General features: G+C 50.9%; 1 protein-coding gene across 1 annotated transcript in view; it reads left to right on the top strand.

The window, feature by feature from the left end:
* Positions 1 to 27,517, top strand: part of KIAA1671 (KIAA1671 ortholog) — a 181,010-nt gene that overhangs the window by 26,354 nt on the left and 127,139 nt on the right. Inside the window, exons 2-3 of the mRNA XM_069558292.1 lie at positions 23,485 to 23,665; positions 25,434 to 27,041. Of these exons, the coding sequence (XP_069414393.1) occupies positions 25,489 to 27,041 (1,553 nt within the window). The 5' untranslated portion in view covers positions 23,485 to 23,665; positions 25,434 to 25,488. The remainder of the gene's footprint in view (positions 1 to 23,484; positions 23,666 to 25,433; positions 27,042 to 27,517) is intronic.

A 27,517-nucleotide genomic window follows, 5' to 3' on the forward strand; every position in this document is an offset into this window, starting at 1 on the left:
GGGCTGCACCGGTTTGCACTCATGGTGGGAGTTCTGAAATGGCACTTTTTCGGTCCGGAGGGCAGGTCACGCTCTTTCCCACCCTCACGTTCAGTCCTTCTGCCAGCCCTTTAATCTGGGTTTAAAGCCACACTGCCTCCTCTCTCCGACTCCACCATCACTGAATTGGCCCATGCCGCCCCCCTTCCACCTGGGAGGCGGCCGGGGCCTCCACCCTTGTCCTCGGCAATTTATCCTCCTGTGGGCACCTGGAGCTTCCAGGCGGCTCAGGGCCCTGGTAAAGCCCGCATAGGGGTGGGTCCCCCTGCCTTCCTGCAGAGGCTCTGCCTGACACGGGCTGGCCGCCTGCCCCTCCAGACGACCCTGTCCTCCCCCTTCATACCTGCCTGCCTGTCTTCCCTTTGAAAGGCTCTGTCCCAGGCTGTTTGCAGGGCAGGCTCCTCCCCTTCCCATGGGTCTCAGCTCCGATGTCACCTCCTCGGAGAGTCCTCGCCATCCCCCCAGGGTTGAGTTGCTCCCCGCAACCCCAACTCTTATCACATAACCCTGGTCGGCTCTGAACCCACCTCATCCTTGCCTTTCGTTTACTGAGACCTCCTTGGTTTGCTCTGAGGCTGCACCCCTGAGGCCTGGTACACAATCAGTGCTTGATTGATGTATATTTGTTGAGTGAATGTCTGGGTGACGCCCTGGCTTCCTGGATGTCTTTGGGCAACTCTCTTCCCCACCTCCGGGTCTCCTTGCCAGTGTAACTGGGGAGCTCGGGCCGCACGGTCTCCAAGATGCAAGGGTTCTGGGCCTCCAGGCCCGAGGAATTCGGGGCTGGTCAGGGCTCTGGGGGGACGCACTGGCCTGAGGGAAGATGTGGGAGGAAGGATGACCTCGAGCCTCAGGAAAGGGAGGGTCCCAGGGTGGGGAAGAAACTATTTGGGAGGAGTTGCCGGTTTAACCGGAGCTCATGGGACCCCTCCCCAAGGGCCTCCCCCCGAGAAGACACTGGCTGTTGTCTTGGCTGCCGAGTTGGGGCTGGGAGGGTGTGTGGGGCAAGCGTCCACCCCACCAGGGACTTCTGCCAAGCAGGCTTTTGTTTATTTTAGATTTGAACAAAAAAGAAGGCTATCCTCTTGAAAACACAGCTTCAGAAACCTTGCCGGAGTTGGGGGATCCGGGCAGACAGCAAGGCGCTTTTCTCCCTCTTTGTTAAATTAAAACAAAAAAATTAATGGAATATCACACATGCCAAACATCAGGAAGAAGAAATTTCATCCAGAAGCCCACCGCTGTTAGACAATCACCGTGAACTTTTGGCAGGGGGATTTTTGTATTTTTAAGGGTGCTTTTGTTTTTCCTGTAGATTATGTTGATTACGGGACTTCCCCAGTGGCCCAGTGGTCAAATAATCTGCCTGCAATGCAGGAGCTGCAGGAAACATGGGTTCTATCCGGAAGATCTCCTGGAGAAGGAAATGCCAACCCACTCTAGTATTCTTGCCTGGAGAACCCCATGGACAGAGGAGCCTGGTGGGCTATAGTCCATGGGGTCGCAGAGTCAGACTCAACTGAAGTGAGTGACTTAACAGGCACACATGTTGATTATAGGGCTGTATACAGCTTCAAAGCATTTTTTTTCCTCCTTAAATCAAGAATGAAGGGATGGAGCCAAAGCAAAAACAATACTCAGTTGTGGATGTGACTGGTGATAGAAGCAAGGTCCGATGCTGTAAAGAGCACTATTGCATAGGAACCTGGAATGTCAGGTCCATGAATCCAGGCAAATTGGAAGTGGTCAAACAAGAGATGGCAAGAGTGAACATCGACATTCTAGGAATCAGCGAACTAAAATGGACTGGAATGGGTGAATTTAACTCAGATGACCATTATATCTACTACTGCGGGCAGGAATCCCTCAGAAGAAATGGAGTAGCCATCACGGTCAACAAAAGAGTCCGAAATGCAGTACTTGGATGCAATCTCAAAAATGACAGAATAATCTCTGTTTGTTCCAAGGCAAACCATTCAATATCACGGTAATCCAAGTCTATGCCCCAACCAGTAACGCTGAAGAAGCTGAAGTTGAACAGTTCTATGAAGACCTACAAGACCTTTTAAAACTAACACCCAAAAAAGATGTCCATTTCATTATAGGGGACTGGAATGCAAAAGTAGGAAGTCAAGAAACACCTGGAGTAACAAGCAAATTTGGCCTTGGAATGCGGAATGAAGCAGGGCAAAGGCTAATAGAGTTTTGCCAAGAGAACGCACTGGTCATAGCAAACACCCTCTTCCAACAACACAAGAGAAGACTCTACACATGGACATCACCAGATGGTCAACACCGAAATCAGACTGATTATATTCTCTGTAGCCAAAGATGGAGAAGCTCTATACAGTCAACAAAAACAAGACCAGGAGTTGACTGTGGCTCAGATCATGAACTCCGTATTACCAAATTCAGACTTAAATTGAAGAAAGTAAGGAAAACAGCTAGACCATTCATGTATGACCTAAATGAAATCCCTTATGATTATACAGTGGAAGTGAGAAATAGATTTAAGGGTCTAGATCTGATAGACAGAGTGCCTGATGAACTATGGAATGAGGTTCGTGACATTGTACAGGAGACAGGGATCAAGACCATCTCCATGGAAAAGAAATGCAAAAAAGCAAATGGCTGTCTGGGAAGGTCTTACAAATAGCTGTGAAAAGAAGAGAAGCGAAAAGCAAAGGAGAAAAGGAAAGATATAAGCATCTGAATGCAGAGTTCCAAAGTATAGCAAGAAGAGATAAGAAAGCCTTCTCCAGCGATCAGTGCAAAGAAATAGAGGAAAAGAACAGAATGGGAAAGACTAGAGATCTCTTCAAGAAAATTAGAGATACCAAGGGAACATTTCATGCAAAGATGGGCTCGATAAAGGACAGAAATGGTATGGACCTAACAGAAGCAGAAGATATTAAGAAGAGGTGGCAAGAATACACAGAAGAACTGTACAAAAAAGATCTTCACAACCCAGATAATCACGATGATGATCACTCATCTAGAGCCAGACATCCTGGAATGTGAAGTCAAGTGGGCCTTAGAAAGCATCACTATGAACAAAGCTAGTGGAGGTGATGGAATCCCAGTTGAGCTATTTCAAATCCTAAAAGATGATGCTGTGAAAGTGCTGCACTCAATATGCCAACGAATTTGGAAAACTCAGCAGGGGCCACAGGACTGGAAAAGGTCAGTTTTCATTCCAATCCCAAAGAGGGGCAATGCCAAAGAATGTTCAAACTACCGCACAATTGCACTCATCTCACATGCTAGTAAAGTAATGCTCAAAATTCTCCAAGCCAGGCTTTAGCAATACGTGAACCGTGTACTTCCTGATGTTCAAGCTGGTTTTAGAAAAGGCAGAGGAACCAGAGATCAAATTGCCAACATCTGCTGGATCATGGAAAAAGCAAGAGAGTTCCAGAAAAACATCTACTTCTGCTTTATTGACTATGCCAAAGCCTTTGACTGTGTGGATCACAATAAACTGTGGAAAATTCTTCAAGAGATGGGAATACCAGACCACCTTACCTGCCTCTTGAGAAATCTGTATGCAGGTCAGGAAGCAACAGTTAGACCTGGACATGGAACAACAGACTGGCTCCAAATAGGAAAAGGAGTACATCAAGGCTGTATATTGTCACCCTGCTTATTTAACTTATATGCAGAGTACATCATGAGAAACGCTGGACTGGAAGAAACACAAGCGGGAATCAAGATTGCCAGGAGAAATATCAATAACCTCAGATATGCAGATGACACCACCCTTATGGCAGAAAGTGAAGAGGAACTACAAAGCCTCTTGATGAAAGTGAAAGAGGAGAGTGAAAAAGTTGGCTTAAAGCTCAACATTCAGAAAATGAAGATCATGGCATCTGTTCCCATCACTTCATGGGAGATAGATGGGGAAACAGTGGAAACAGTGTCAGACTTTATTTTTTTGGGTTCCAGAATCACTGCAGAAGCTGATTGCAGCCATGAAATTAAAAGACGCTTACTCCTTGGAAGAAAAGTTATGACCAACCTAGATAGCATATTCAAAAGCAGAGACATTACTTTGCTGACTAAGGTCCGTCTAGTCAAGGCTATGGTTTTTCCTGTGGTCATGTATGGATGTGAAAGTTGGACTGTGAAGAAGGCTGAGCGCTGAAGAATTGATGCTTTTGAACTGTGGTGTTGGAGAAGACTCTTGAGAGTCCCTTGGACTGCAAGGAGATCCAGCCAGTCCATTCTGAAGGAGATCAGCCCTGGGATTTGTTTGGAAGGAATGATTCTAAAGCTGAAATTCCAGTACTCTGGCCACCTCATGCGAAGAGTTGACTCATTGGAAAAGACTCTGATGCTGGGAGGGATTGGGTGCAGGAGAAGAAGGGGACGACTGAGGATGAGATTGCTGGATGGCATCACAGACTCGATGGACGTGAGTCTGAGTGAACTCCGGGAGTTGGTGATGGACAGGGAGGCCTGGCGTGCTGCGATTCATGGGGTCGCAAAGAGTCGGACATGACTGAGCGACTGAACTGAACTGAACCAGGCCATTAAGTAGTTTCTCTCCTCTGCCATGTTGATAAACTGCATCTGGGACAAGTATGTAAAATTGGCAGATACCGTGGTCTGGTTAACCAATCCCCAGTTTAGATTGTTTAGACATTTAAATTGTTTCTCATTTCTTGGACCATGTCTCACCTCGAGTGCCTGGTGTTCCCTCCGGCCCCCGGGTGCCTGCACTTTGGGCTCCCTGAAAGGGTCTCCTGCCTCAGGGCCTGTGCACAGGCTACGCTGCTTCCTCCCCCTCGGTTATACTTTGTTGATGTGTAGCCTTGACTGTCATCACAGTTTGTATGGAGACCTCTCTTGGGTTTCTCTCTGAGATCTGCCCGGCTCCCTGGACCGGTGACTGTGAGCCTCCTGAGGGCAGGGGTGTTGCTGTCTCTGGAGGAGTCGGGAGATTGTTAGTTCCATGCCCCCTAGGTGTCCATTCTTTCTCTTTTTTTCAGTCTCTGTTTTTGGCTGCACTGGGTCTTTGTTGGCACGCGTAGGTGCTCTCTAATTGTGCAGAGTGGAGGCACTGTCTAGTTGCAGCACTCAGACTTGTCTCTGCAGCAGCGCAGGCTCCAGAGCACTGGCTCAGTAGTTGGGGCACACGGGCTTTGTGGCCCCGAGGCATGTGGGGTCTTCCCAGACCAGGGATCGAACCCACATCCCCTGCACGGGCAGGCGGATTCTTAACCCCTGGGCCACCAGGGAAGTCCCTTATGTTCATTCTTGAGTTATAACAATGGGGCCTCGACTTCTTTTGTGTCTTAAGTAGTTGAGTGGGGGTGGTGGTGGATAAATTTTATGGTGAGGATGTATGTGTTAGTCGCTCAGCCGTATCCAACTCTTTGCGACCCCATGGACTGTAGCCCGCCAGGTTCCTCTGTCCATGGGATTCTCCAGGTAAAAATACTGGAGTGGGCGGCCATTCCCTTTTCCAGGGGTTTGTCCCGACTCAGGGATTGAACCCTGGTCGCCTGCATTGCAGACAGATTCTTTACCATCTGAGCCACCAGGGAAGCCTGTGGTGAGGGAACGGGATCCGTTTTTATTTTAGCCCCCCAAAGCATGAAGCAAAGATGAAAGTGAGCCACACAGATGTATGACACTCCACTGAGTTCCTCCACTGACATCCTCTATGTATGTGAACCCACATGACCATGGTGGTTACCATGGAGATCCACAGACGTCCTTGTCACCACGCTGAAAGTAAGAGCTGCTCTGTCTTGAACACATAATTTGTTTTATTCATTTACTTCTTACAGCCAGCCCCTGAGAGAGGCTCTCAACATCCCCATATTACAGAGGAGGAAACTGAGGCTTGGGGAGGTGTTGTAATTTTCCCAGGATCCACACAGACTAGAAGAGGCTAAGGTAGGCTATAAACCAAGGCAGGATGGTTCCAGGGTCAGAGCTCTTGACGACAGCCCTGCCCCGCTGCGTGTGCGCGTGTGCGCCAGGTGTGAGCAAACAGCAGCAGCTGCCCTGGGTGCCAGGCCCCAGTGTCGCCCCTGCGTGTCAACAGGCTGGCCCAGCAGGCACTGGCCCATGCCTTGGTCTTGCCCGTCCTTGAGGGGTGGAGTCACGGAGGCCCCGTGGTGACCTGGCTTTGCAGGTGGGCAGCCTCAAGAATGCTGGCCTTGGACTCCTGCCAGAGCCCAGATGGCTGGTCTTCCTGCCTCACTGTGGGGAGGACCCAGGGTCTGATGGGTGTGCCTGGCCCTTTTTCCAGGTTGGGGAAACTGAGGCCCAGGACACACAGCCAAAGTCACAAGCCCCGACCATAGGCCTCCCCTTGACGACTCAACCCCTCTGTCCTGCTGGGGGCCTGGCCCAGGCAGCGCCTGTCACTCGGGCCAGCTTTGGGGACCCTCCCTTCCATATTTTTAAGGTTGTCTCCTCTCTTGATTCCTGCCAACCGAGCAGAGGGGTTCAGCCTTTTGGGTCTGAAGTTTGACCTTGCATTAGGCTTTTAATTTCCTTAAGCTTCTGTTTCCTCCTTTGTTAAGTGGGAGAAACGATGACACCTGTAGTCACCGGGTATTTGTGAGGAAGCAAGGGGATCGTCTGTATCCAGAGTTTATTTTAGAGCTGGGGACCCGCACAGCAAGCATGGAGAGAATGCCTGTTCTGTGGTCGGCGTTGTTTCCACTACTGCGGGGAGGTCAGGACCTGGGTTTGCCTCGCAGTCCCCTCCTTCCTCGGCGGGGGCACACGGCACGGACGTTTGCAGGCGGGGGTCTGGGGACCCCTCTGGGGACGCCTCCCCCTCCTCTCCAGGGCGGGCAGGACGTGATTCACGGGTGCGCCTGCAGACACCGCCCTTGGCATAACTGACCACGCCCAGCATAACTGACCACGCCCGGAACCATCCTCCTGAGAAGTTGTCTCTGGGGCTTAGCGATCTTGCCGGCGGGGACAGGGGTAGGGCCCAGGGCTTGGACCCTGCAGGAGCCGACTGGCTCCTAAAGAGCTGGATTGTTGAAGGATACCCATGCCTGGGTCTCTGCCAGGAGACGAGAGTCTTAAATTGCAGTGTGCATGTCGTGGCTGTAGGCTCTTGGCTTTGAGTAGAGGATAGGGTCTCTGATGGAGGGGGCGCATCAGTGGTGTGCTTGTAAGATCTTGTCTCTGTAATTACCAACCTGTGTGAACACTGCATGGCTCCCCTGTCTTCCCCACCCCGGCCCCACCCAAGCTGGCCCTGTCTTGTTCACAGCTGCATCTTGGCTCGTGGTGCAGTGCCTGGCACACAGACTCGTATAAATGGCTTCAATAAATTAGCACTGCCAAGCGCTTTTACATCCTCAGCAAACCTTTCAGCTACTTTTGGAACTGGAAAGGGTTATAAACCCATTCAACAGGTGAGGAAGCTGAGGCTAAGGAAGATAAGATGGGTGCCCCCAGCGCACTGGTTGCAGTCAGGTTGCAGGCAGGTTGTGGGTTGCAGTCTGAGTGCTGTGAGGCTGCAACCCGAACCTCTCTTCTGACTCAGAAGCCCGCCTGCCAGGTGCCGATCTCCGAGCGGCCCTCTCTGCTTCTCCCTCTCCCTGCCTTGAAGCCAGCAGTTCTCACCTGGGCACACAGGGTGGAGGATGTTGACACGTGAGACGCCCTCCCCTGGGAGTGCGGGACCCAGCGAGGCTCCTGGCAGGCAAGCAGTAACTCCACCCTCTCCCACTCAGGAAAGCAGATCAGAATGCAGGGGATAGAAGTGGGGGGTGGTGCCGGAGATGGTTCTGGGAGAGCCCCGCTTGTATCCCATAGGTATCCTCAGATGTGCCTACTGTCCAGATTCATCTCTTGCCACTTTTTGCCACTCCACCCCAGCCAGGTTAGCAGAGATCTCTGTTCCGTCAGTGACCTTAGGAGGTCTTTTCTAACCCTAGACCCCATACTCCTTCCTTGGCTGGCTCCCTCTGATCCCTTTAGTCATGCAGCTGAAATGTCACCTCTTCCAAGAAGCCTTCCTTGATCACCCAAATTCATGGGATTCAACCGTGATTCACACAACAGACCTCATTCCCTTTACCTCCCTTGTCACATGCTGCCATCTTTGTCCTGGCGTGTTGGCTTAATCCATTCCCCATCTTTCCCACTCTCCAGCTCTAAGCTGTGTATAAACAGGGACCTTGAGTTTTGAGTTCATCAATATCTCCCCATCCCCAAACACAGGGTCTGGCACATAGTAGGGCAATAAGTCTTTTGAGTAAATTGGTAAAGGAGCAACTCCAAATTCAGCCAGCACATACATTGGCACCTCCCACCATCTCAGTCGCCAGAGGGTAGCAAAGAGGTATGTCACAACAGATGGTATGTCTCACCATCATGTCACGATACCCTTGAGAATGGGTGTTCTGAACAAGTCCATCTCTTGTGAGTCAGGGATTCTAGGGAAAAGAGGGGTATCTTGGGCTGGGCTCCCTCAGGGGCACAGCCTGAAGTGAGGGTGCCAGGACAAGTGATGTACTTGGGTGGTGGGACACTGTTGGGGTTTGCTGACCATCAGTATACTTCTGGAGATAGCTGGGGTTGTAAAATGTGCCGGGAACCTTGAAGAGACTCTGTAACACGCCTTTAAACTGTCCCAGCAGCAGTAGAAATCTGTCCACCCGTGCCAGGAGGATTTGGGTGGGGGCTCCGACAGCATCTACTACAGTGGGCAGGCTCTTCCTCCGGTGGCTGGCGTGCTTGGTGTGGCGAGCTCTGTCAGGGATCTACCAGCTCCAGCAAGCAGACAGACAAGGATGGGGGCTCCGGTGAACCAGAGCGTGAGCCCAGAGGCTGTGACTAGGAAGAAGTTGGCTACTCGTCTTTGTTTCTGCCGGAAACCTGGGGCTGTTTGCAAAATAGTTGCCACTTTGGACATAAAAGGATCTCCAAGCCCAGAGGTCATTTCTTTGGGTTCACCTTCTGAGGAGGAATTTTATGATAAGCAGATTTCCTGCATACCGAGCGCCTGCTGTATACACTTCCTAAGCCTCTTTGGTTCCTTGTATGGTTTGAGATGCTGGACAAAGCCCGCCCCTCCCCCAGCTCCCTACGTCTATCCTGCCCTTGGTCTAACTCCACAGGCTCCTCCCCATCCCTCATCCTCTCTCTCAGTTCAGTTGCTCAGTCGTGTCCGACTCTTTGCCATCCCATGGACTGCAGCACGCCAGGCTTCCCTGTTCATCACCAACTCCCGGAGCTTACTCAAACTCATGTCCATTAAGTTGGTGATTAATAATAATATTGTTGATAAGGACTGTAACTGATGCATATGGCAGCCACAGGCGGTACACTAACCATTTTGCACGTGTGATCTCTTTTAATCCTCACAAAAGCACGTGAAATACCTACTCATGATTCCGTTTTATACTTGAGGAAGCCAAGGCTCAGAGAGGTGGAGTGACTCGCCCGAGGTCACACAGCTGGTTGACTCTGGAGGTCCTCTTTCTGCATCGTCTTACAGAGGGACACAGACAGGGCACAGAGGACCGGGACTTCTGGTCGCCGGTCCTGCATATTGTCTCCCAAGCACATCATCCTCCGAGCTCTTAATAACTGCTGATTACGTTGGGCAAAATTAGGGTCTGGAAGAACTGAGAGCAGGTAGCTTTTCATCTGAATTTAGGAGATCGTAGTGTTTTCTGTCACCAGATGGGGGGCAGCTTGCCTTCAGGGGAGGGGTCTGAAATGCCTCTTCAGGGAACAGACCCCTCTCTGCCAAGGTGATTCTTCTCAGAGCTGGTGGCTGAGTGGGATGGCTCAGGAGAGGGGCCTTGCTGCCCTCAGAGGGATTTTGCAGAGCTTTGTTGCTGGTGACCGAAAGCAAGAAGGTTTGGATGGGTCCTTCTCCGTATCTTTTAGAGATGAAAGGATTTGGGAGCATAGGGTAGACCCTCTCCCAACACACACACACACACACACACACCCATGCACACCCGCTCTGTGGATGCTGCCTCTCCTTATAGCTGCACTCCTGGCCCAGCCCGAGTCTGTCATTGGCATTCACTTTAGGCTTACCTGTGAGAGGCAGTAGGTCTGCCTGGAGTCCAGGTGGGTAGAGAGCCTGGAGTCTGTCTGGAAACAGGCCTACTGTGGAAGCGAGTGTGGGGGAGACAGTGCCCTCAGGAAGCATCAGGCGAGTGTGGAGGTGAGACAGGGAAGTTAAGGAGCTAACACAGGGTGTGTCACCCCGACAGCACCTCGGAGGTTACCCCAGAGAAGGAGGGAGCTGGGGTATTGATACACCAGTTGCTATCCGTCTGAGGTGGGAGGCTGCCCCTGGGGCACTTCTAGTCTGTGCTCCAGTGGCCAGAAAGCAAGCCAGAGAATCACGGGCATCTTCAGTAGGCAGTCTTCTGTATCTTAGAGCTGAGGGTGTAGGGCAGGGCACTCTAGGAATCAGCTGCACCCTTCTGGAGAAAGGTTTGGGCTCTCTGACAAGCGTCTCATATTCAGAAATGTATTCTGTTTCACTTCATGCTTTCACGCATCTAGCATTAAAAAAAATAATCGCATTCCATTTTTTTTTTCTTGTCCTCATCCGTTTTATTTATTTATGTTTGGCCACACCAGGGCTTGTGGGACCTTAGTTCCCCGACCAGGGATTGAACCCGTGCCCCTGCAATGGAAGTGCAGAGTCTCAGCCTCTGGGCCACCAGGGAATTCCCACACATCTAGCATTTTCAAAACGTTTCTTTTTTCCTTGTCACGAGCACATTCATTTGATCAGAAGTCAGCGCAGCAAAGGAACCCAGGTGGTGGTCTTCGTGGTCTTTGGTGTCTCTGAGCCTCAGTTTCTATAAAATGGGAGTAAAATACTACAAAATGAGTCTCTGCTTGTGGAGTGTTTCTCCTGGAAACTGGCTACACGTTCAATAAATGGTAGCTGTTCTTATTGTTATTAGTAGGATATAAAATTTAGATATTATAGCTAAGCAAAAAAAAAAAAAAAAGGATTAAAATCCCCTGTGGTCTAATTTCCCTCCACTTAGAGTCAGCCCCTCTGAACATTTCTTCGTTTGTTTATTTACTGGCTGCACTGGGGCTTTGTTGCTGCATGCAGGCTTTCTCGAGTTGTGGGGCTACTTTTGGTTGCGGTGTGCAGGCTTCTCCTTGTGGTGGCTTCCCTTGTCGTGGAGCACAGGCTTCCGTGGGCACGGGGGCTTTAGTAGTCGCAGCCAGCGGGCTCTAGAGTGCAGGGCGGTAGTGGTGGTGCCTGCGCTTAGTTGCTCCGTGGCCTGCGGGATCTCCCTGGACCACGTGGTATTTCTCATGTATTCTTCTAACACTGTCTCTCGGTATCCACATGTTCATACTTGTATACCCATCCATGTGCATCTACATAAAACGAGAAAGAGAATCTTCATGGTCCATATCATACCTAAATGTTTTAAAATTTAACTGTTACATATTCATTTGGCCAGGCTCACACACATTCACAAGGCTCACAATGCAAAGTTTCCAAAGCGACAACACTGAGAAATCTCCCTCTCCGGCCCTCAGTTCACCCCTTTTCCCGCCCACCACCCCAGGGAATGAATTTAAAGCTTATCTTTAACTGTATTTTTGCCCCCCGACCCCTGAAACTCTTTGTAACTGCCTCTACCTGAAAGTGTAAAAGATTTGAATGTGCTCACGATAACTCATGTATCATGCAGAGAGGCACCTATAACCTTGTAGGTGGCAAAGGTTTCCTTGGAAAGTGAACCGTGTTGGCCTCCTGTGTTGATGGTATCATTCTGGCCCTGTAGACAGACGCTTTCTTAGTACTGCCTGATAAAGATGATGGATCTGGGAGTCACAAGGCCACTGGCTGACCCCTTGAACACGCGGCACTCTTCACTTTAAACCACAAGTGCTCCGTGACCGTAATGAGTGGCTGGATCCTCTGTTAACCAGAACCTTTCATTAACCGAGGCCTCTCCTCTGCATCCCTCGCCTCTCACCCTGCGTTTAAGGCAGAGAGAGAAAGAGGTCAAAATAAACTATTCTCAGCAATGCTAAAGGTCATGACTCCTTACAGTGGGTGAATAATTGGTGGTTCAGTTAAACAAGGTTGGGCCTGGGGTCAGGGCAGGCAGCCTGGTGGCCCATTCCTTCAGCATGCTGAGGGGACTGAAGATGAAGTTAGAAGATCCAGGGACTGAATGCCAGCTGTCCCTTCCTGCCCCTGTGACTCCCTCTCTCTGAGCCTCACTTTATACATCTGTATATCGGGTATGTACAACCCAGTCCAATAGAACTTCCTGTTCTGTTCAGTAAGGTACTCAGTCTCCTGTGCTGGTTGAGTCCTTAAAATGGGACTGGTGTGACCGAGGCACTGAATTAAAAATTGCATTTAATTTTAATCAGTTGACATTTAAAGTTTAGTACTTACATGGGAAAGTGCAGTGCTAGGACCTACCTTGTAGGATTTGATACTCAGCCAATCACTTTGCTTTTTCTTCTTTTTTGTTTGTTTGTTTTTAATATTTATTTGGCCACATCAAGTCTTAGTTGAGGCATGTGGGATCTAGTTCCCTGACTAGGGATTGAACCCTGGCCCCCTGCAGTGGGAGCACAGAGTCTTAGCCACTGGACCACCAGGGAAGCCCCTCACTTTGCTTTTTGAAACCTCAGTTTACCTATCTGTAGAATGGGGATAAAAATAGCATCAGGTCCAGAAGGTCACTGAAGAGATTAACAGCCCCCAGCACTGCCAGGGGTGGGAGGGGTTCAGGGTAGGGGCAGGGAATGGCATCATTTAAGCCAACAGCTGTTGGCTGCTGTGAGGATGAGCTAGGTGGGATTGGGAGTGAGGCTGTCAGAGTTCGAATCCCACCTGCATCTTAGGCAAACTCCTAAAAAACTTTCCTTGAGGCCTCCACTGTCCTCATCTCTCATGTGGGCCTAATCACGCAGCCCAGCTCAGAAGATGGATTAAGTGGGGAAATTCATTTAGTGTGTCGTCTGGCACAAAGTCAATGCTCCATTCGTGTTAGTGATCCAACAATGATAATTATTAACACAGAGCTTTCCCGGGGACCAGCTGCATAGGTCTGAGGACAAAGCAACTGAATAAACTTAGGACGGTTCATGGGGTTCTCTCATTGGCAGCTGGGCCAGGTGTATTTCTTCAGCTCCATGGAGGCCTCGGTTCCTGTGCCAGGAGCAGGGTCTGACTGTCGTGCCCCAAGGCTGGCAGAGCCGGGCCCTGACAGGTCCACAGGGGTGCTGGGAAGTTGGTCCCAGAGGAGGAGGAGGAGTCAGCTGCCTGAAGGGGATGGGAGGCGTGGTTATCATCCTGGGAAAGTCAGGAGAGGACGTGTCAGCTGGCACCGCAGGTTCATGGCCGTGGGCAGTGCCCTGATGGTTATGGCTGGGGAGGGGTGGGACGGGGTGGGGCTCTTTACATCCCTGGGTTCAGTCTTGACCATTCTTTCAGGATTTTCTTATGCCTGTCTTCTCTTTGGGATCTACGTTCCTTGGCGCTGCCCTCTGATTTTAATCAAGGCTTGTGTAAATGACAGGTTCGTATTGGATCTTAGGCCAGTGTTGCAAACAGCATCCACTTAGTCAGTCACTCTTCCTTCCCCTCTCCCCAGCTGGGCAACTGGGGTACAGTTTGAGAGTCAGGGTGGAATTTGCTGAATCACTGTCTCTCTCAAATTCCTTCACCAGAGAGCTATTCCTTTAAGTCTAGGTAAAAAAAAAAAAAAAAATCCACCAACCTACCAGTCCCTCCAACAGGCTTCATGTTCTGTTTGTTTATTTGCTCACTATTTACCATGCATTTGCAGAAACCTGCTTTGTATGTGCCAAGTATACTGATGGCATTTTACATGCACCAGCTCCTTTAATCCTCAGAATCCTTTGAGGTAAGTATCACTTGTCAAAAGCACAACTGCATTCACCACGTTTACTTAGAAGACATTTGTCCACTCAGCCAATTTGTACCAAATTCTCTGCGTCCGTTAGGAATGCTTTTGCCTTCGTGTAACAGAAACTCTAATGAACAATGGCTTAAACAGTACATCATTACTTTTCACATAACAGTAACAACAACAAGAATCCAGAGGAGAATAGTTCAGTTAGTGCAGTAGCTCAGCTATGTCATCAAGGTCTTTTTCAAGTCACTTAAAGTATCGCTTGTGAGCCCATGGTCCCAAAATGGTTGTCTCGGCTCCAGGCATCACATCTTTATTCCAGGCAGGAAGATGGGGAGGAAGCACCAGAAACTGCATCTGCCTGTTTTTGAGTCCAATGCCATGTTCTTTCCACTTTCCCAGTGAATTCTAGCCTCAGGCCTTTTGCCATTTCCATATAACCCCCTTACCATCATTTTCTTTTTAAACTTTTCACTTTTCTGAAAGGTAACATTTTAAAAGAACCGTTATGAAAATCTCTATTATAAATAGCAAACCAGTGTCTTGTCTTATATTGATAAAATAAATAGTTTAAAATAAAACAATTGTTTTAAATGGAAAACAACAGTAAAATTAAATATAGTGAAAATAAAATTACATTTTAAAATCCACTGCTGCAGCTGAGGGTCTAAGCTTGGGGCTGTTTTATCTTTCTTAAACTGGGACGTATACTGTCTTTCAGTATACTGACAGGATAGCAGGTAGTGTAGGTGTTAAAGTCATGGTGGCACCAAGCAGAGACGGCCTCAGGACTTCATGGGAAGGCACCCTTGAGAATCAGAAAGGAAACAGTTTTCACAGGTTGTCATTCACAAAAGCTTCGTGCTATACCTGGATATCAAGGCATCGTGTGTGTGTGTGTGTGTGTGTGTGTGTGTAAGCACGTGCATGCTTGCTCGTACACTCAGGCATGTCCAACTCTTCGCCACCCCATGGACTATAGCCCGCCAGGCTCCTGCGGGTTGGCAGGCAGATTCTTTACCACTGAGCCACCTGGAAAGCCCTTCAGAGGACCCTAACTGTTACCAAAGACCACCATGTGTCCCTCATGGACTGCCTTCCACCTCTGGGGAGCCCTGGCTCCCTAAAGAGAGCGCGCTTTAGGCTCCCATTCTTGCGCTGTGCGTGTGTAGAGCTGAGCTCCGAGGTTCAATTGCCTCCGCTGTGGACGTCATTTCCGGGGTGGGGCTTCCTTCCTGCCCGCTCTCCTAAGTGAGCTCAGGCCTCACAGAGCTTTCCGGCCAGGCCTAGACTCGTCTCTCCCTGTGACCCGCTGGTTCTAATTGCGCTCGCAAATTTTACAGTCAAGTGTGTGATGGTCCGGCCGTAAATGAGAACCAGTAAAGATCTCAGTGATGGCACAGCCAGCGCCCCCAGGGCCCTGGTTTATTGCTCATTAGACATCTTTATTGGGTCTGCCCCAGGGCAGAGGTTAAGAACCCTGGCCTCCTAAGCTTTGAAGTGAGTCATCATGGAATGTTTTTTCCTTTGGTGTAAAGGTCCATTCTGCAAATATCCTAAAGCTCGGGGAACAAAACAACAATGGTGTACACCCTTGGAACCAGCCAGCCCACTTCTAGGCATTTATCTTGGGAAAGTCATTGCATGTGAGTGTTCATTGCAGTGTTGGTTTTAACAGTCAGCGATTGGAAACAGCCTAGGGATACAATAGTAGGAGATGGTTTCGATATAATGATGAGATAGCCAGGTAATGGAATACTACAAGGCATGAAAAACTGCTGTAGAGGTTATGCAGCTATTTGATGTAAAAGATGTTTATGACGTAATTTTGAAATTAAATGAAACAAGGCAAGCTCCTAAACAAAGCGCACGGCCAGCCCTGATTCCATATTAGTTTTGAGAGTAAGTCCCCACTTTTATTGATAATGGCCAGATTGATGGACATAAGATTGCTAAAAATGGCTGTTGGCTCTGGGTGGTAGGATTTAGGATTATTAAAAACATTTTGCTCATCCATATTTTTGAGTTTTTCTGTAATTGTCATGTAGAGAGCCTGAAAAGATTTAATGCAGGCATGGGTGTCTGCCAGAAGTGTGAGAGCTTTAGGTAATTTAAAGAGGGGGATGCCATGTCCTTGGGGGAGTGCAGTCGGTCTCAGGGGACTGAGTTCTCCCAGTGTAGAGCAGCGGTCACAAACTCTTTCTGTAAAGGGCCAGAGAGTAAAGATTTAAGGCCTTGTGGGCCATATGGCCTCTGTGGCCACCACTCAGGGCTCTCCTAATACCTTGGAGGAAGCCATTGATTACATGTAAATGAGTGGATGTGTCTGTATTCTAATAAAACTTTATTTACAAGAACAAGCAGTGGGCCCGGATGTGGCCTGCAGACTGTAGTTTGCCCATCCTGGAATCCAGAGAAAAACAAACAAAGCAAAAAAAGCTGGTTGATTAATGGTTTGGGGTGAGTGCATAGCCAGTCCCAAAATAGCACAAATAGTAGGAAGGAACAGGCCAATGAAAGTTGAAAAGACGGATGTTTACATAGAGGCATAAAGGTCACTTGTAACATTCTTTCTCCAAATCAGCAGTTGCACCTGGAGGAGGGGTGCTGGGGTGAAGCTGTTTAGATTATGCTCTGGAGTGTATAAGACGCCAATTAGCTCACGCCAAAGGCTCCAAAAAGTCTTGCTGGAAGGACATGGGTTTACACACATCAGCATTTCCCAAGCGCTTTCTATAAACCACAGGATCCTCTGTGTGGGTGTGAATGCGTGCCACCCACATCTGGTGGTCTGGGGCCAGTTAGGGGATAACCCCCTCAACCTGTTCCTGTGGATTCCAGTCTCAGATGCCCCAACTCTTAACTCATTACAACTTGAAGTTGACACAGAATTCAAGGCCTTACTGATGAAGGCAGTTCTTAACAAAAATCACACACATTCCAATAAGACACTTAGCTCTCTATTTCTGTCAACACGGAATGAGTTTTATTGAGTCCCCCAATGGTCCTTTATTCCACCAGTTCAAAAGGAATTGTGGGGGACCAGGGGCTGGAACAGGCATTTCAGAATCCAGAGAGCTGGGCTCCACCGTGGGGGGGTGGGGGTGGGGCTTGAGTGATGAACCATGGACAGAGAAAAGTTGCGTAATGCAGACCTGATAAGTCCTGGGGTGGAGCCAAATGAGAATCGCGGAAGCTGGCGAGGACTTGTCCAAGCCTTCATTGCGAGTTGGTGAAGGAACTGAGGCCAAAACTAGGGTGAGAGACATGTTGGATGATTCCATTTCTTTGAAATATCCAGAAATGGCAACTCTGTGGAGACAGAACAGAGTAGTGCTTGCCAGAGAATGGGGGCGGCAGGGGGTGGGGGGTGACGAGGAAGGGGGAGTGATGCTTAGCTTTTGGGTATGGGATTTCCTTCGGAGTGATGAAAGCGTTTTGGAATTAGATGGTGGCAGTGGTTGCACCATGCCATGAATTTACTAAATGTCACTGCTTGCACACTTTGAAATGATGAATTTTATGTTATTATGTGGTTTCTACCATGGTATTCTTTAAAAAGTAGGATGACAGAATAATTCACTGTCCCAACATGGGCACTTTTGAGAATGATAATAGCTGCCCTTATGGGTGTTAATTGTCCTTTACGTTGTAACATCATAAAAAGCACAGTGTTCTGGTTAAGCCCACGTGGACTTTGGAAGAAACCCTCCAGACAGGGAGCCTGGATCAGGGTAACTCCCACCTCCCATGGCAGATCCGTTTGGTACACCACCTTCAGTTTCCTCACCAATAACATGGGCTTCTGTTAGGGCCTTCTTTTGTTTTTTTTGGCTGCTTTGCAGGCAGGATCCTAGTTCCATCCCAGCCAGGGATGGAACCTGCACCCCTTGCGGTGGAAGCAAAGTGCCTTAACTGCTGGACCACCAGGGAAGTCCCAGGACCTGCTTCTTTGTGTTGTTAAGGAGATGCATGAGGTCATCTTCCTAAAGCACTTAGCACAGTTCCTGGCACACAGTATGGTGCTTAATAAATAATATTTGTCTTTATCCTTGGCTTTTGAAAGCTCTGGAAGTGGGCAGGAAGGGAGCCTTGGTGCCTCTCCATCTTGAATCGATGGGGAGAACACAGCTCTGATGGGGACTTTTGGTATTGAAGCCTAAAAAGAAATCTGCACAAACAACATGAATGGAAATAAGAAGGAATCTCAAAATGAAAGCCAGTTTATAAATATAGCAATTCCTCTCCAGGTCCCTGACACATTTTTATTTTTCATCTGTCCCCTTTCTCTTCCAGACCTTGACTATTTGCTCAAACAATCTTTGCAAAATACAAAAAAAAATACCCCATCCGAGGACTTCCTGGTGGTCCAGTGGCTAAGACTCTACATTCCCATTGCAGGGGGCCTGGATTCGATCCCTGGTCAGGGAACTAGATCCCACATGCTGCGGCTAAGAGTTCACATGCCGCAACCAAGACCTGGCGTGGCCAAAATAAATATTTTTAAAATGTTCCCTCTGTTACCTTCTCTTTAATGGCATTCTCATAAGCTCTTCCCACTTTCCTACGCAGACTCTACCACCCCACCCCTCCAACTCTCACTTTCAAGAGATGCAGAATAGCCCCTTACATGTGGCTGAGAGGCGTTCACCTTTTGGGGAGGATGTGGATTATTTCTGAGTTTTTTCCATGACTGCCATGGCAACCATCTTTTCTGATCACAAACTCAGGCCATGTAGCGTGAAAGGATCTTTGTGCCACGTGTGGGCAGGCTGGAAACCGGTGATCTGGTCTACCCAGTGACTTCGTAACTCTTTGAGATTTCAAATGGCTTTGGAGTCCTGAGTGTTTTCAAATAAGGTCTAACACCCTAAATCTGGGATGTGTTATTATTGCATATTGCATCGGGATGGATAACACTGCAGAGGGCATCTATGTGTATGTGACTTTGTCTTTCTTTAGATTCCTTCCGGAGAGTGCTTCTGCTATGGCTCAGTGGTGAAGGATCTGCCCACAATGCAGGAGCCACAGAAGACGCAGGTTCGATCTCTGGATTGAAAAGATCCCCTGGGGGAGGAAAGGGCAAATCACTCCAGTATTCTCGCCTGGGAAATCCCCTGGCCAGAGAAGCCTGGTGGGCTACCGTTCACGGGGGTCTCAGAGAGTTGGATATGACTGAGCGACTAGGCACAGCATGACAGTCCCTTGCACAGCACACGTTTTTAGACTCGGGACGACCAGGCTAAAAATAAATGAATGTTTTTGGGGTGAGGTATATGTGGGGAAAACACTTGATTCATAGTCAGAAGATTTCAGCCGTAACATTCCCCCTCACTAGCTTGAGATCTGACTCATTTTCTGCATCTGTAGAATGGTGGTAATCCAGGGGAGAAGGCAGAAGGTGCAGAGTCACTGAATCCTTGACTCTTGATGGGATCTCCAAAAATAATAGCGGGAAGCGAATATTGCCACACTGCTTCTGTCACTTAGATTGTCCCCAGGAGCAGGTGAGCACGTCAGCTTCCCACACCCACACCTGCCCTGGATACTATTATTTCCTTCTCTCAGGCATGCTCTCCCTGGAGGTATTTTTTGCACACTGACCTCATGTCTGGTACGGTGCCAGACTCTGGGGATACAGCTGTGAACTGGACTCAGGACCCTCCTGGTCAGGAGCTCTCAGTCTGGAGGCGGTTACCACATGCAGGATCAGCGCTGGGCTAGGGAGGAGCTAGGAGAGTTGGACAGCAGAGCAGGGAAGCGGTACCTGAACCCACCCTGGGAAATCAGGGAAGGCTTCCTGGAGGAGGTGGCTGGTGCTGAGGTTAGCCGGGCAGGAAATGGCAGTGTAGAAGCATGAAGGCAAGGAAAAGCATAGTGGGTCTCGTGACCCACCCAGGGTTCATGTGCTGAGGAATGTGAGTGAGTGTGAGGGACAGACAGACAAAGGAGGAGCTGTCCGTCATGAGACTGAAGCTGGAGAGAATCCAGACCCTGTTTGATTTTCCTTCAGAGGGCAGTGGGGAGACCCACCCAGGTGGGCTTTGAGCAGGGGAGTGGCATGATGACCCCTGTGTACTAGAGAATCCCTCTGGCTGCTGCCAGAGAACAGATTGGAGGAGGCGCCAGCAGAGAAAGTCACTTACCTGATTGTCTATGTGTCTTGCTTGTTTATGTCATTTATGGTCTGTCCCCACCTTCATCATTGTCAGCTCCATGGGGACAGGGCTTTCTATATCTTTGGTTCACTGCTGTATCCACAGAGCCTGACACATGGTGTGTGTGTGGGCTAAGTCACTTCAGCCACTTACAACTCTTTGTGACCCTGTGGACTGTAAACTGCCAGGCTCTTCTGTCCATGGGATTCTCTAGGCAAGAATAATGGAGTGGGTTACCATTTCCTTCTCCAGGGGATCTTTCCCAACCCAGGGATTAAACTCGTCTTTTACGTCTCCTGCATTGGCAGGCGAGCTATTTATACCAGCTGAGTAGGTGCTCAGTAATTGTATATTGGAATGAATGAACTAGGGCCACAGCCATGGGGAGGGAGAGGAGGGTATGCACGCACTCCATTGACATTAGATGTTGGTCCCTCTCCTGCTGGGTCTGTGGGTGGACCAAGTACCCGCGTTTATCATAGTCCTGCTCTCCTGGGGGCAACCCTTGCACAGGGTGCCACGTGGGATGGCTTTGCAGATTTGGGAGGCCAGGTCACATTCCGGAAGGTGCTGGGAGATGTCAGGACTGGCTCCCGGCCCTCAGCAGATGGTGGCATTCCCAGGAAAACGGCACCCAGAGCTGGCTGAGTGAATGACTGTGAGCTCTCGGATCAGATATAGGGGTGTAATTATGAGAGATCGACAACAGCTGTTAGAATGAATCAACGCCTCCGAATCTGAGAGCGAAGCTGCCACACAGTCGGGTTCTGAATGGAAGGGCTTCTCCTGCTCTGTCCCTTCGAGCTTCTGTCGGATCCCCCCGGGAGCCTGTGCGCTCCACGGCTGCGCCCCCAGCATCCGGTGCAGAGCCCGACTTCTAGAAGGAAGGTCAGAGGGTGGAGGGATGAATGCTCTTGCCGGGCGCCTGTCTCTTCAGCCGCTATTGATGTCGGTGACTCAGCTCCCAGGAACATGGCTTTTCCCTGCGTAAAATTGCAGGAAATGGGAATCTCAAACCTTGCAGATCAATTCCGGGAGATCAAGCCTGTGGACTTGGCAGGTTTAGGGACAGCAGAGGTCCACTGCTGCCGCCCACAAATCCAAGGTGTCCTGGTCCACCCTGGCCTCTTGACCTCCCGGAGCTGCCCATCTGTCCCTCTCCGAGCTGACCTCCCTGTTGATTTGTAGATAAAACCAGACATAGCTCATACCCGGTGTCCCTGCTTTCTCCAGGGAGCTCTTGTTTACCTGACTCTGGCTACCGTGCTAATATATTTGAAGAGAGCGAGCCAGGCCACCCCAGGAAAAAAAAAAAAACAACCCAGCATCTGTCTTCTGTGTGAGTGGGCTTCTGAAATGTTTTGGAAGAGACTAACATCTCTTAAATTAAGCATAACATATGTGATGCATTTAAAGCAAGATTTTAAAGCGTGCATTTCAGTCGGTTTCCTTGTATTTTACAACAGGTTAAAGGAAAACCTGAGACTCATGGGTTTCTAGGTTTGGGAAAGACTTCAAAATATTATTTAGCCATCCACTACGGCGGTTTAAAAGCTCTTCCCGCCCCCCGCCCCCCCCCCCACTGTGTTCACTGATTGATCGATTCACTCATTGATTCGTTCCCGCAACCATATTTATAGATCAGGCATCTGCCTGGCATTTTAAATGGAAGCTTGAGAGGGAGCCCAAGATAGAAAGGAAATTACGGATAACAGAGACACCCTTCTGGTTAAGAAGGAAGTGGACCAAGAATCTTTTATCTTGTTTTCCCCTGTTTCCTCCCCTGCAGTCTGGCCCCTGAAATGGGTTCAGGGATCCCAAAGTTGCAGGCGACATTAGTGAGCCATGGATCCTGCTTCAGCAACGATGCTCTCGGTGGTCCTTCCCAGGAAAAGCCGTACGGAGTAGCATCCATTCATTCCACCTTCGGGTAGATGAGTGTGTGTGGCAGTGTGGGGTTAGTGCCATCACAGCAGGTGTCTGACGGTGGCCTGTCCCCGGCAGTTGGACCTGTCGGTGGGGGCGGCGGGCTGGGCTGCCCAGCGGAGCTCTTCACAGCTCTTTGCTTCTGTCACTCAGTAGCACTTGACCCACGGCCCCACCAGAGCTTGCCAGAGGAACTTATGTCCTAGACTGCTTCGTGTCATGAAACTCAGGACTCCTGCCTTTACTCAGAATCTTAGTAGCACCTGGGCAGTAGGGCCAGGAAGCTAGCTCTTCATTTATTTATTCACTCAATAATGATGCGTTCAGTGCTCTTATCTGCCAGGCCACTGTGCTAGCTGCTGGGGTGCTCTCTGGCTGATATGAAGCGAGGGATCCTGCACTACGAAATATAACTGTGTATTTATGAGTCCTGCCGTGTGTCTGTGGGCCTCTGGACATGTAAGAGTACTGGATTGGAGGCGGGCAGCACTGTCTGAACTGTGACCTTAGGGCTGGGCCAGTTTGTGTGTGTAGCAACAGGAGCGTCTCAGAGAGCAGACGCAGCATGTGCAGGACCTCGAAGTGCTGCTGAGCAGAACAAGGGGCACTGGCTCCCGAGCTGGCCAGCTCCCGAGTGCTCGTGAGTTACCTCCTCTAGGCCAGGGGAGTCTCCTGGGACCAGCACTCCCGACTGTAGGCAGTTAATCTTCCTTTTTCTGTGCTCCCGTGACCTGCTTCATTTGCCTGCGTGCTCAGTCGCTCCGTGTCTCAGCCATATCTGACTCTTTGTGACCCCATGGACCATAGCCCGCCAGGCTCCACTGTCCTTGGGATTCTCCAGGCAAGAATACTGGAGTGGGTTGCCATCTCCTCCTCCAGGGGATCTTCCCTATCCGGGGATCAATCCCATGTATCTTGCAGCTCCTGCATTGTCTGGTGAGCCTCTTGGGAAGCCCCCTTTACTTATTTTAATTTTTTGGTTTATTTATTTTTGGCCACACCTTGCAGCATGTGGGATCTTAGTTCCCTGTCCAGGGATCAAACCTGTGTTCCCGTCTTTGGGAGCGTAGGATCTTAACCGCTGGATCACCAGGGAAGCACTCCTCCCATGTCCCTCTTTATAAGCCATGTTTATTGCCCAGCATAGTTGCGTGTGTTTCTCATATAAGACTCTTAATTCCCTGAACAAAGGAGATATTTCTTATTCATCCTTCTGCACACAGTAGGTGCTCAATAAAACACGTTTCAGAGGAACAGGGGCGGTTTTTATTGAGCGCCGACTGCGGACTCCGCACCCTTGATGCCCACGTGTATCCACAAGGCGACAATACTGAAAAGCTGACAGGAGCGTTGAGTTTTACAAGCTGGCAGAGATGCCAGCGGGATGCGATTGGAGCTCGAAAGCTTTTGCGCTGTCTGTGCCCATATTTTTGCCAGAACCCCAGAACTGAGCCTGTCGCCCTGTGTCTCCCCAGAACTGCCTGCAACTCAGCCTGCTGGGACCAGCCTACCCCTGTTGCCCCCCGCCCCCCATCCCACCCCTTGCGGGCTGCTGCCAGGGGTGTGTGCAGACAGCCTCGTTCATCCGAGATGAGACACGATACTGCTCGCTTTCTCCGGCAGTCACACGTCTGCAGCCAGGACCTTCCAGCTCGGGTAAGTGGGGCTCCTGTGGGTTCTGCCAGGGAATCTTCTCTCTGTCCCCTGAATATCCTGTTCTTGTCCCATGTCTCACATCTGTGTCCCGGAGGTCACGGGAGCTGGCTCTAATGATGAGCAGTCCCGGTTTGGGGCAGGACTCTGCCTGCCTGCGCACTCCGCCCCAGGTCACTGCCGACGGATTCCTCCGAAGTCTCTCTCGATTTTCTGGTTTTCTGTTTCCATCCCTCTCTTCTGCCTCTGACCCCGTCTAGACGGTGTTCTCTGCATTGGGAAGAAGGAATCAGTTTAGCACCATCGAGAGCGTGTAGGGAAAAGAAAAGATAAAAATCTGTCCGCCTTTCTTTCCTGCAGGCTGCTGTGTGAGTCAGAGCCGGGGGCAGCAGTGTGGGGCCCCCAGAAGGGAAGCGGGAGGCTTGCGTGGAGCTAAAACACCTTCTGCTTTTAGCCCATCTAGACGAGGGGGCGGGCTGGGGGCAGTTTTGTAGGGAAACAGCACTGGCATGAAGGTGGGGTTTTTAGGGTAGGGGACGCATCAAGAACAGCAAATCGTCTGGGATTTTTTACAACCAGAAAGGAATAGGACGTTACTGTTAAAAGGAGAGAGTTGAATGGATCCAGGACTTGAGATCCAGTTTCAGCGGTGTTGATGGTTGGCAAGTCAGACCACCTCTCTGGGTCCCATCCTTACAAAGGGAGATAAGGACAAGCCCTGCCTCTCAGGGTCGTTGGAGGATGGACGAGAGAGGTCTCCTGTCCTGAGAGAGCAGAGCTCATGGCTGGAGGAGCAAGGGGCTTGTGCCTGAGCCATTGCAAAACAGGGGCCGATGATCACATGCCCATCTCGTAGGGTTGTAGGGAGGAGGATGTGATTCGTGAGACAGAGGGAGCCCTTGGCTTCCCTGAGGCCTGACTTGTGGTAACTCTCATCTTTAGCTGATGATACTCTTCTTACTGAGACTCTGAAGGCAGTCACCTTAAAATAGGTGTTCAGCTGAAAAGAACCCAAAGGCAAAAATAATAATAATAATAATGATGACAGCAGGTGGAGTGGAAAATGAGGATGACTTTTTTCTTTTTTTTTTAAGGCTTCTGGAAAGACTGGGGAGAGATAAGGGACGGTCTGGGGAGCTGGAATTCTGAGGCCACTTGCCAACTCTGTGACCTTGGGAACATCGGCTTTGGGTGTCTGTGTGAGCTGGCGCTGGTCACCTGCCCTCTCTGTGCTTGGTCCTGAAGAGCGTGAGGATCAGCCTGACGTAGGCAGGCTCTGAAATGGGAAAATACTGCAGAGGCAGGGACAGGAGTCTCACAAGGGCTTACCCTGGGAGCCTGCGGTGTGCGTCTGGAGTCAGACCCAGGTTCGAATCCCAACTTTGCCTCTTTTGTTCTCTGAGTGACTTCAGGTCAGTTACTCTCTCCGCTGGTTTCCATATCTGTACAGCCGAGAGCATCGTTTGTTACCCTGAAAGCTGGCCTTGAGATCAAGCGAGTTGGGAGAGTCCAAGTGAACGTTGGCACCATTTGGGCACCCTTTGAGCTGGAACGAACTTCAGAGTTAGGACTTTTAGTCCGCTGCCCTTGCCCAGAGCTGAGGGGTGGAAGCCACTGGCCCAGGCTTGCCTGGTGGTCAGTGAAGAGCTCTAGTCCAGACCTGGGGCTCCAGTCTCTTGATCCTCATCCATCTCCATCTCGCCCTCAAATCTCTCTGTTTCAACCCAGACACTGACTGAATCTTAAATTTACTTTATAAATTTTTTTTTAGTGGTTGCCTCTCTGTTTCTGACGCGCTTCTTCCCCATGGATCCACAACCGTAACCATGGCAACGCGGGTGGAGGTCGGCTCCATAAGTTCCCTGACGGGGGTGCCGGGCCTAGGCGAGCTCTCCAAGGAGGACGCCCTGACTCGGACCTACTTCGGCCAAGCTGGCGATGCCCCCGGGCCCCCCTCGGCGCTGCTCTTGGAAGGAAAAAGCCCCCTCAGGAGCCCGGTTCGCCTGCTTCCTCTGCCAAGACTCGCCCCCAAACCCTTCTCCAAGGAGAAGGCTGCAGCTGCGGACGTGACACCCTTGTGGCCCAGCCCGGCCAGGCCATCTCCCGCCGGGGGGCCCTCCCAGGACGTGGCCTCAGGGCATCTGAACGAGAAGATGCTGAGCCTGGCAGGGCAGGAGGTGGGGAGCAGGGACCGCCCGAGAAGCGCGTCTCTGTACCCCAAGGCCGCCTTCCCGCGGCCCACGCCAAACCCCGTGATCTTCTTCGAAAGCACCAAAGCCAACCCCGCTTTGGGGAAGGGGGCTCGCGAGGCCAACGCAGGCGTGTCTCAGGGCCCTGCTTCTGCCCCCCGGCCTGAGGTGGCCGCCAAGCCTGCCCCGCCAGCCCGAAAGCCCGTGGGGAGCCTCCCGCGGCCAGCCTCCCTGCCTCAGGACTCCAGGCCGGTGGCCACCCCAGAGGAGACCGGCCCGAAGGAGCCTCTGTCAAAGGCCAGCAGCGTGGAGGATGCAGGAGGCACCGCCCCAGAGCCACCTAGGCCTCGCCCGAAGAGAAGGCCCGTGTCGGCCATCTTCACCGAGTCCATTCAGATTCCGAAGCCAGGCCCCGGCGGGGTGGCCGGAGCGGGGAAGCTGCCCCCAACCCCTCCCGAGAAGACGTGGGTGAGGAGGCCCAGGCCTCTGTCCGTGGACCTCACAGCCCGGTTCGAGAGCAGAGAGGCCTTGGCGAGGAAGGCGGCAGAGGAGGCCACGGCAGGGCCTGCCGCCCAGCAGCGGGGACCCGACAGGCCAGACCCAGAACCCAGGGTGGACAGGGAGTGTCTGGTCAAAGCAGAAGCACCTCCACAAGACCCGGATTCCAATTTCCTGCGGGTGGCCCAGAAGATCCAGGAACGGAAGGAGAGACTGCTGTGCCAGCAGGGGGGGATGGGCAGCCTCAGAACCGAGGGGGGCCCAGCCAGGGTCACCCTCATCGGTGCCCAGGGTCTCGGGGAGGAGAAAGCCACGCTGGATGGGGAGCCAGAGACAGCAGCCAAGGAACCCCAGTCCGCTCTGCCCAGGCCTGGAAAAGGCCAAGACATGGCTGAGGTCAGGAGCAGAGGGGCTGAGGGAGAGACCCAGGTCTGGGGAGAGCAGGCCCCCAGGGGTGGTATGAAGAATCGCATTGGCCTGTTTGGGGAGGAGGGCGCCTCAGCCTTGGCAGCGGGGTCTGAGTCCCCACCAGCCACCCCCAAGTCCCCAGCCGTCCCGCTGGAGCCAGAGAAAGCGGGCGTGAGCGTCCAGGAGCGGATCAAAGGCTGGGCCACTGAGAGCTCAGAAGCAAAGCCGGAGCTCAGGAGGAGGGCGGTCCAGACACGGCCACTGTCAGCAGACTTGACCAAACTGTAAGTGGGAACACCCCACGGGTTTCCTCCAGGCTCCACGAGCCCCAGCCCCTCACCACAGACCACCCCCCACGAGGTGGAAGGAGACTGCAGGGCACCAGGCTCTGTTCTGGGCACTTTTGGTACCCCAGCCCTGAGAGGAAGTGGCATTAGCCCCCATTTCTCAGATCAGGAGGCTGAGGTGTGGAGGAGAGCACTGCTTCACTGTGCATGCCAGCGGCAGGGCCAGTGACTTGAGCGGGTCGCTTTCCCCACCTTGAGCCTCGGTTTCTTCATCTTGTAAAGGGAAATGATGTTAAGGCCTGCATTAAAGGATTAAGGCCAAGACTCAGATACTATTGGAGATCGCTCAGCCCAAGGGAGCCCTCGACACATTGTATTTATTAATAGTCTCAAATGATATGATGAATCCTGTTGGTTAATGATAATTTTCTGAGCAAGGCCTGGCCCCTGACATCTCTTCCTCCTTTGTTTTG

This window comes from Ovis canadensis, chromosome 17, assembly GCF_042477335.2.
Source record: "Ovis canadensis isolate MfBH-ARS-UI-01 breed Bighorn chromosome 17, ARS-UI_OviCan_v2, whole genome shotgun sequence".
Classification (NCBI taxonomy): domain Eukaryota; kingdom Metazoa; phylum Chordata; class Mammalia; order Artiodactyla; family Bovidae; genus Ovis; species Ovis canadensis.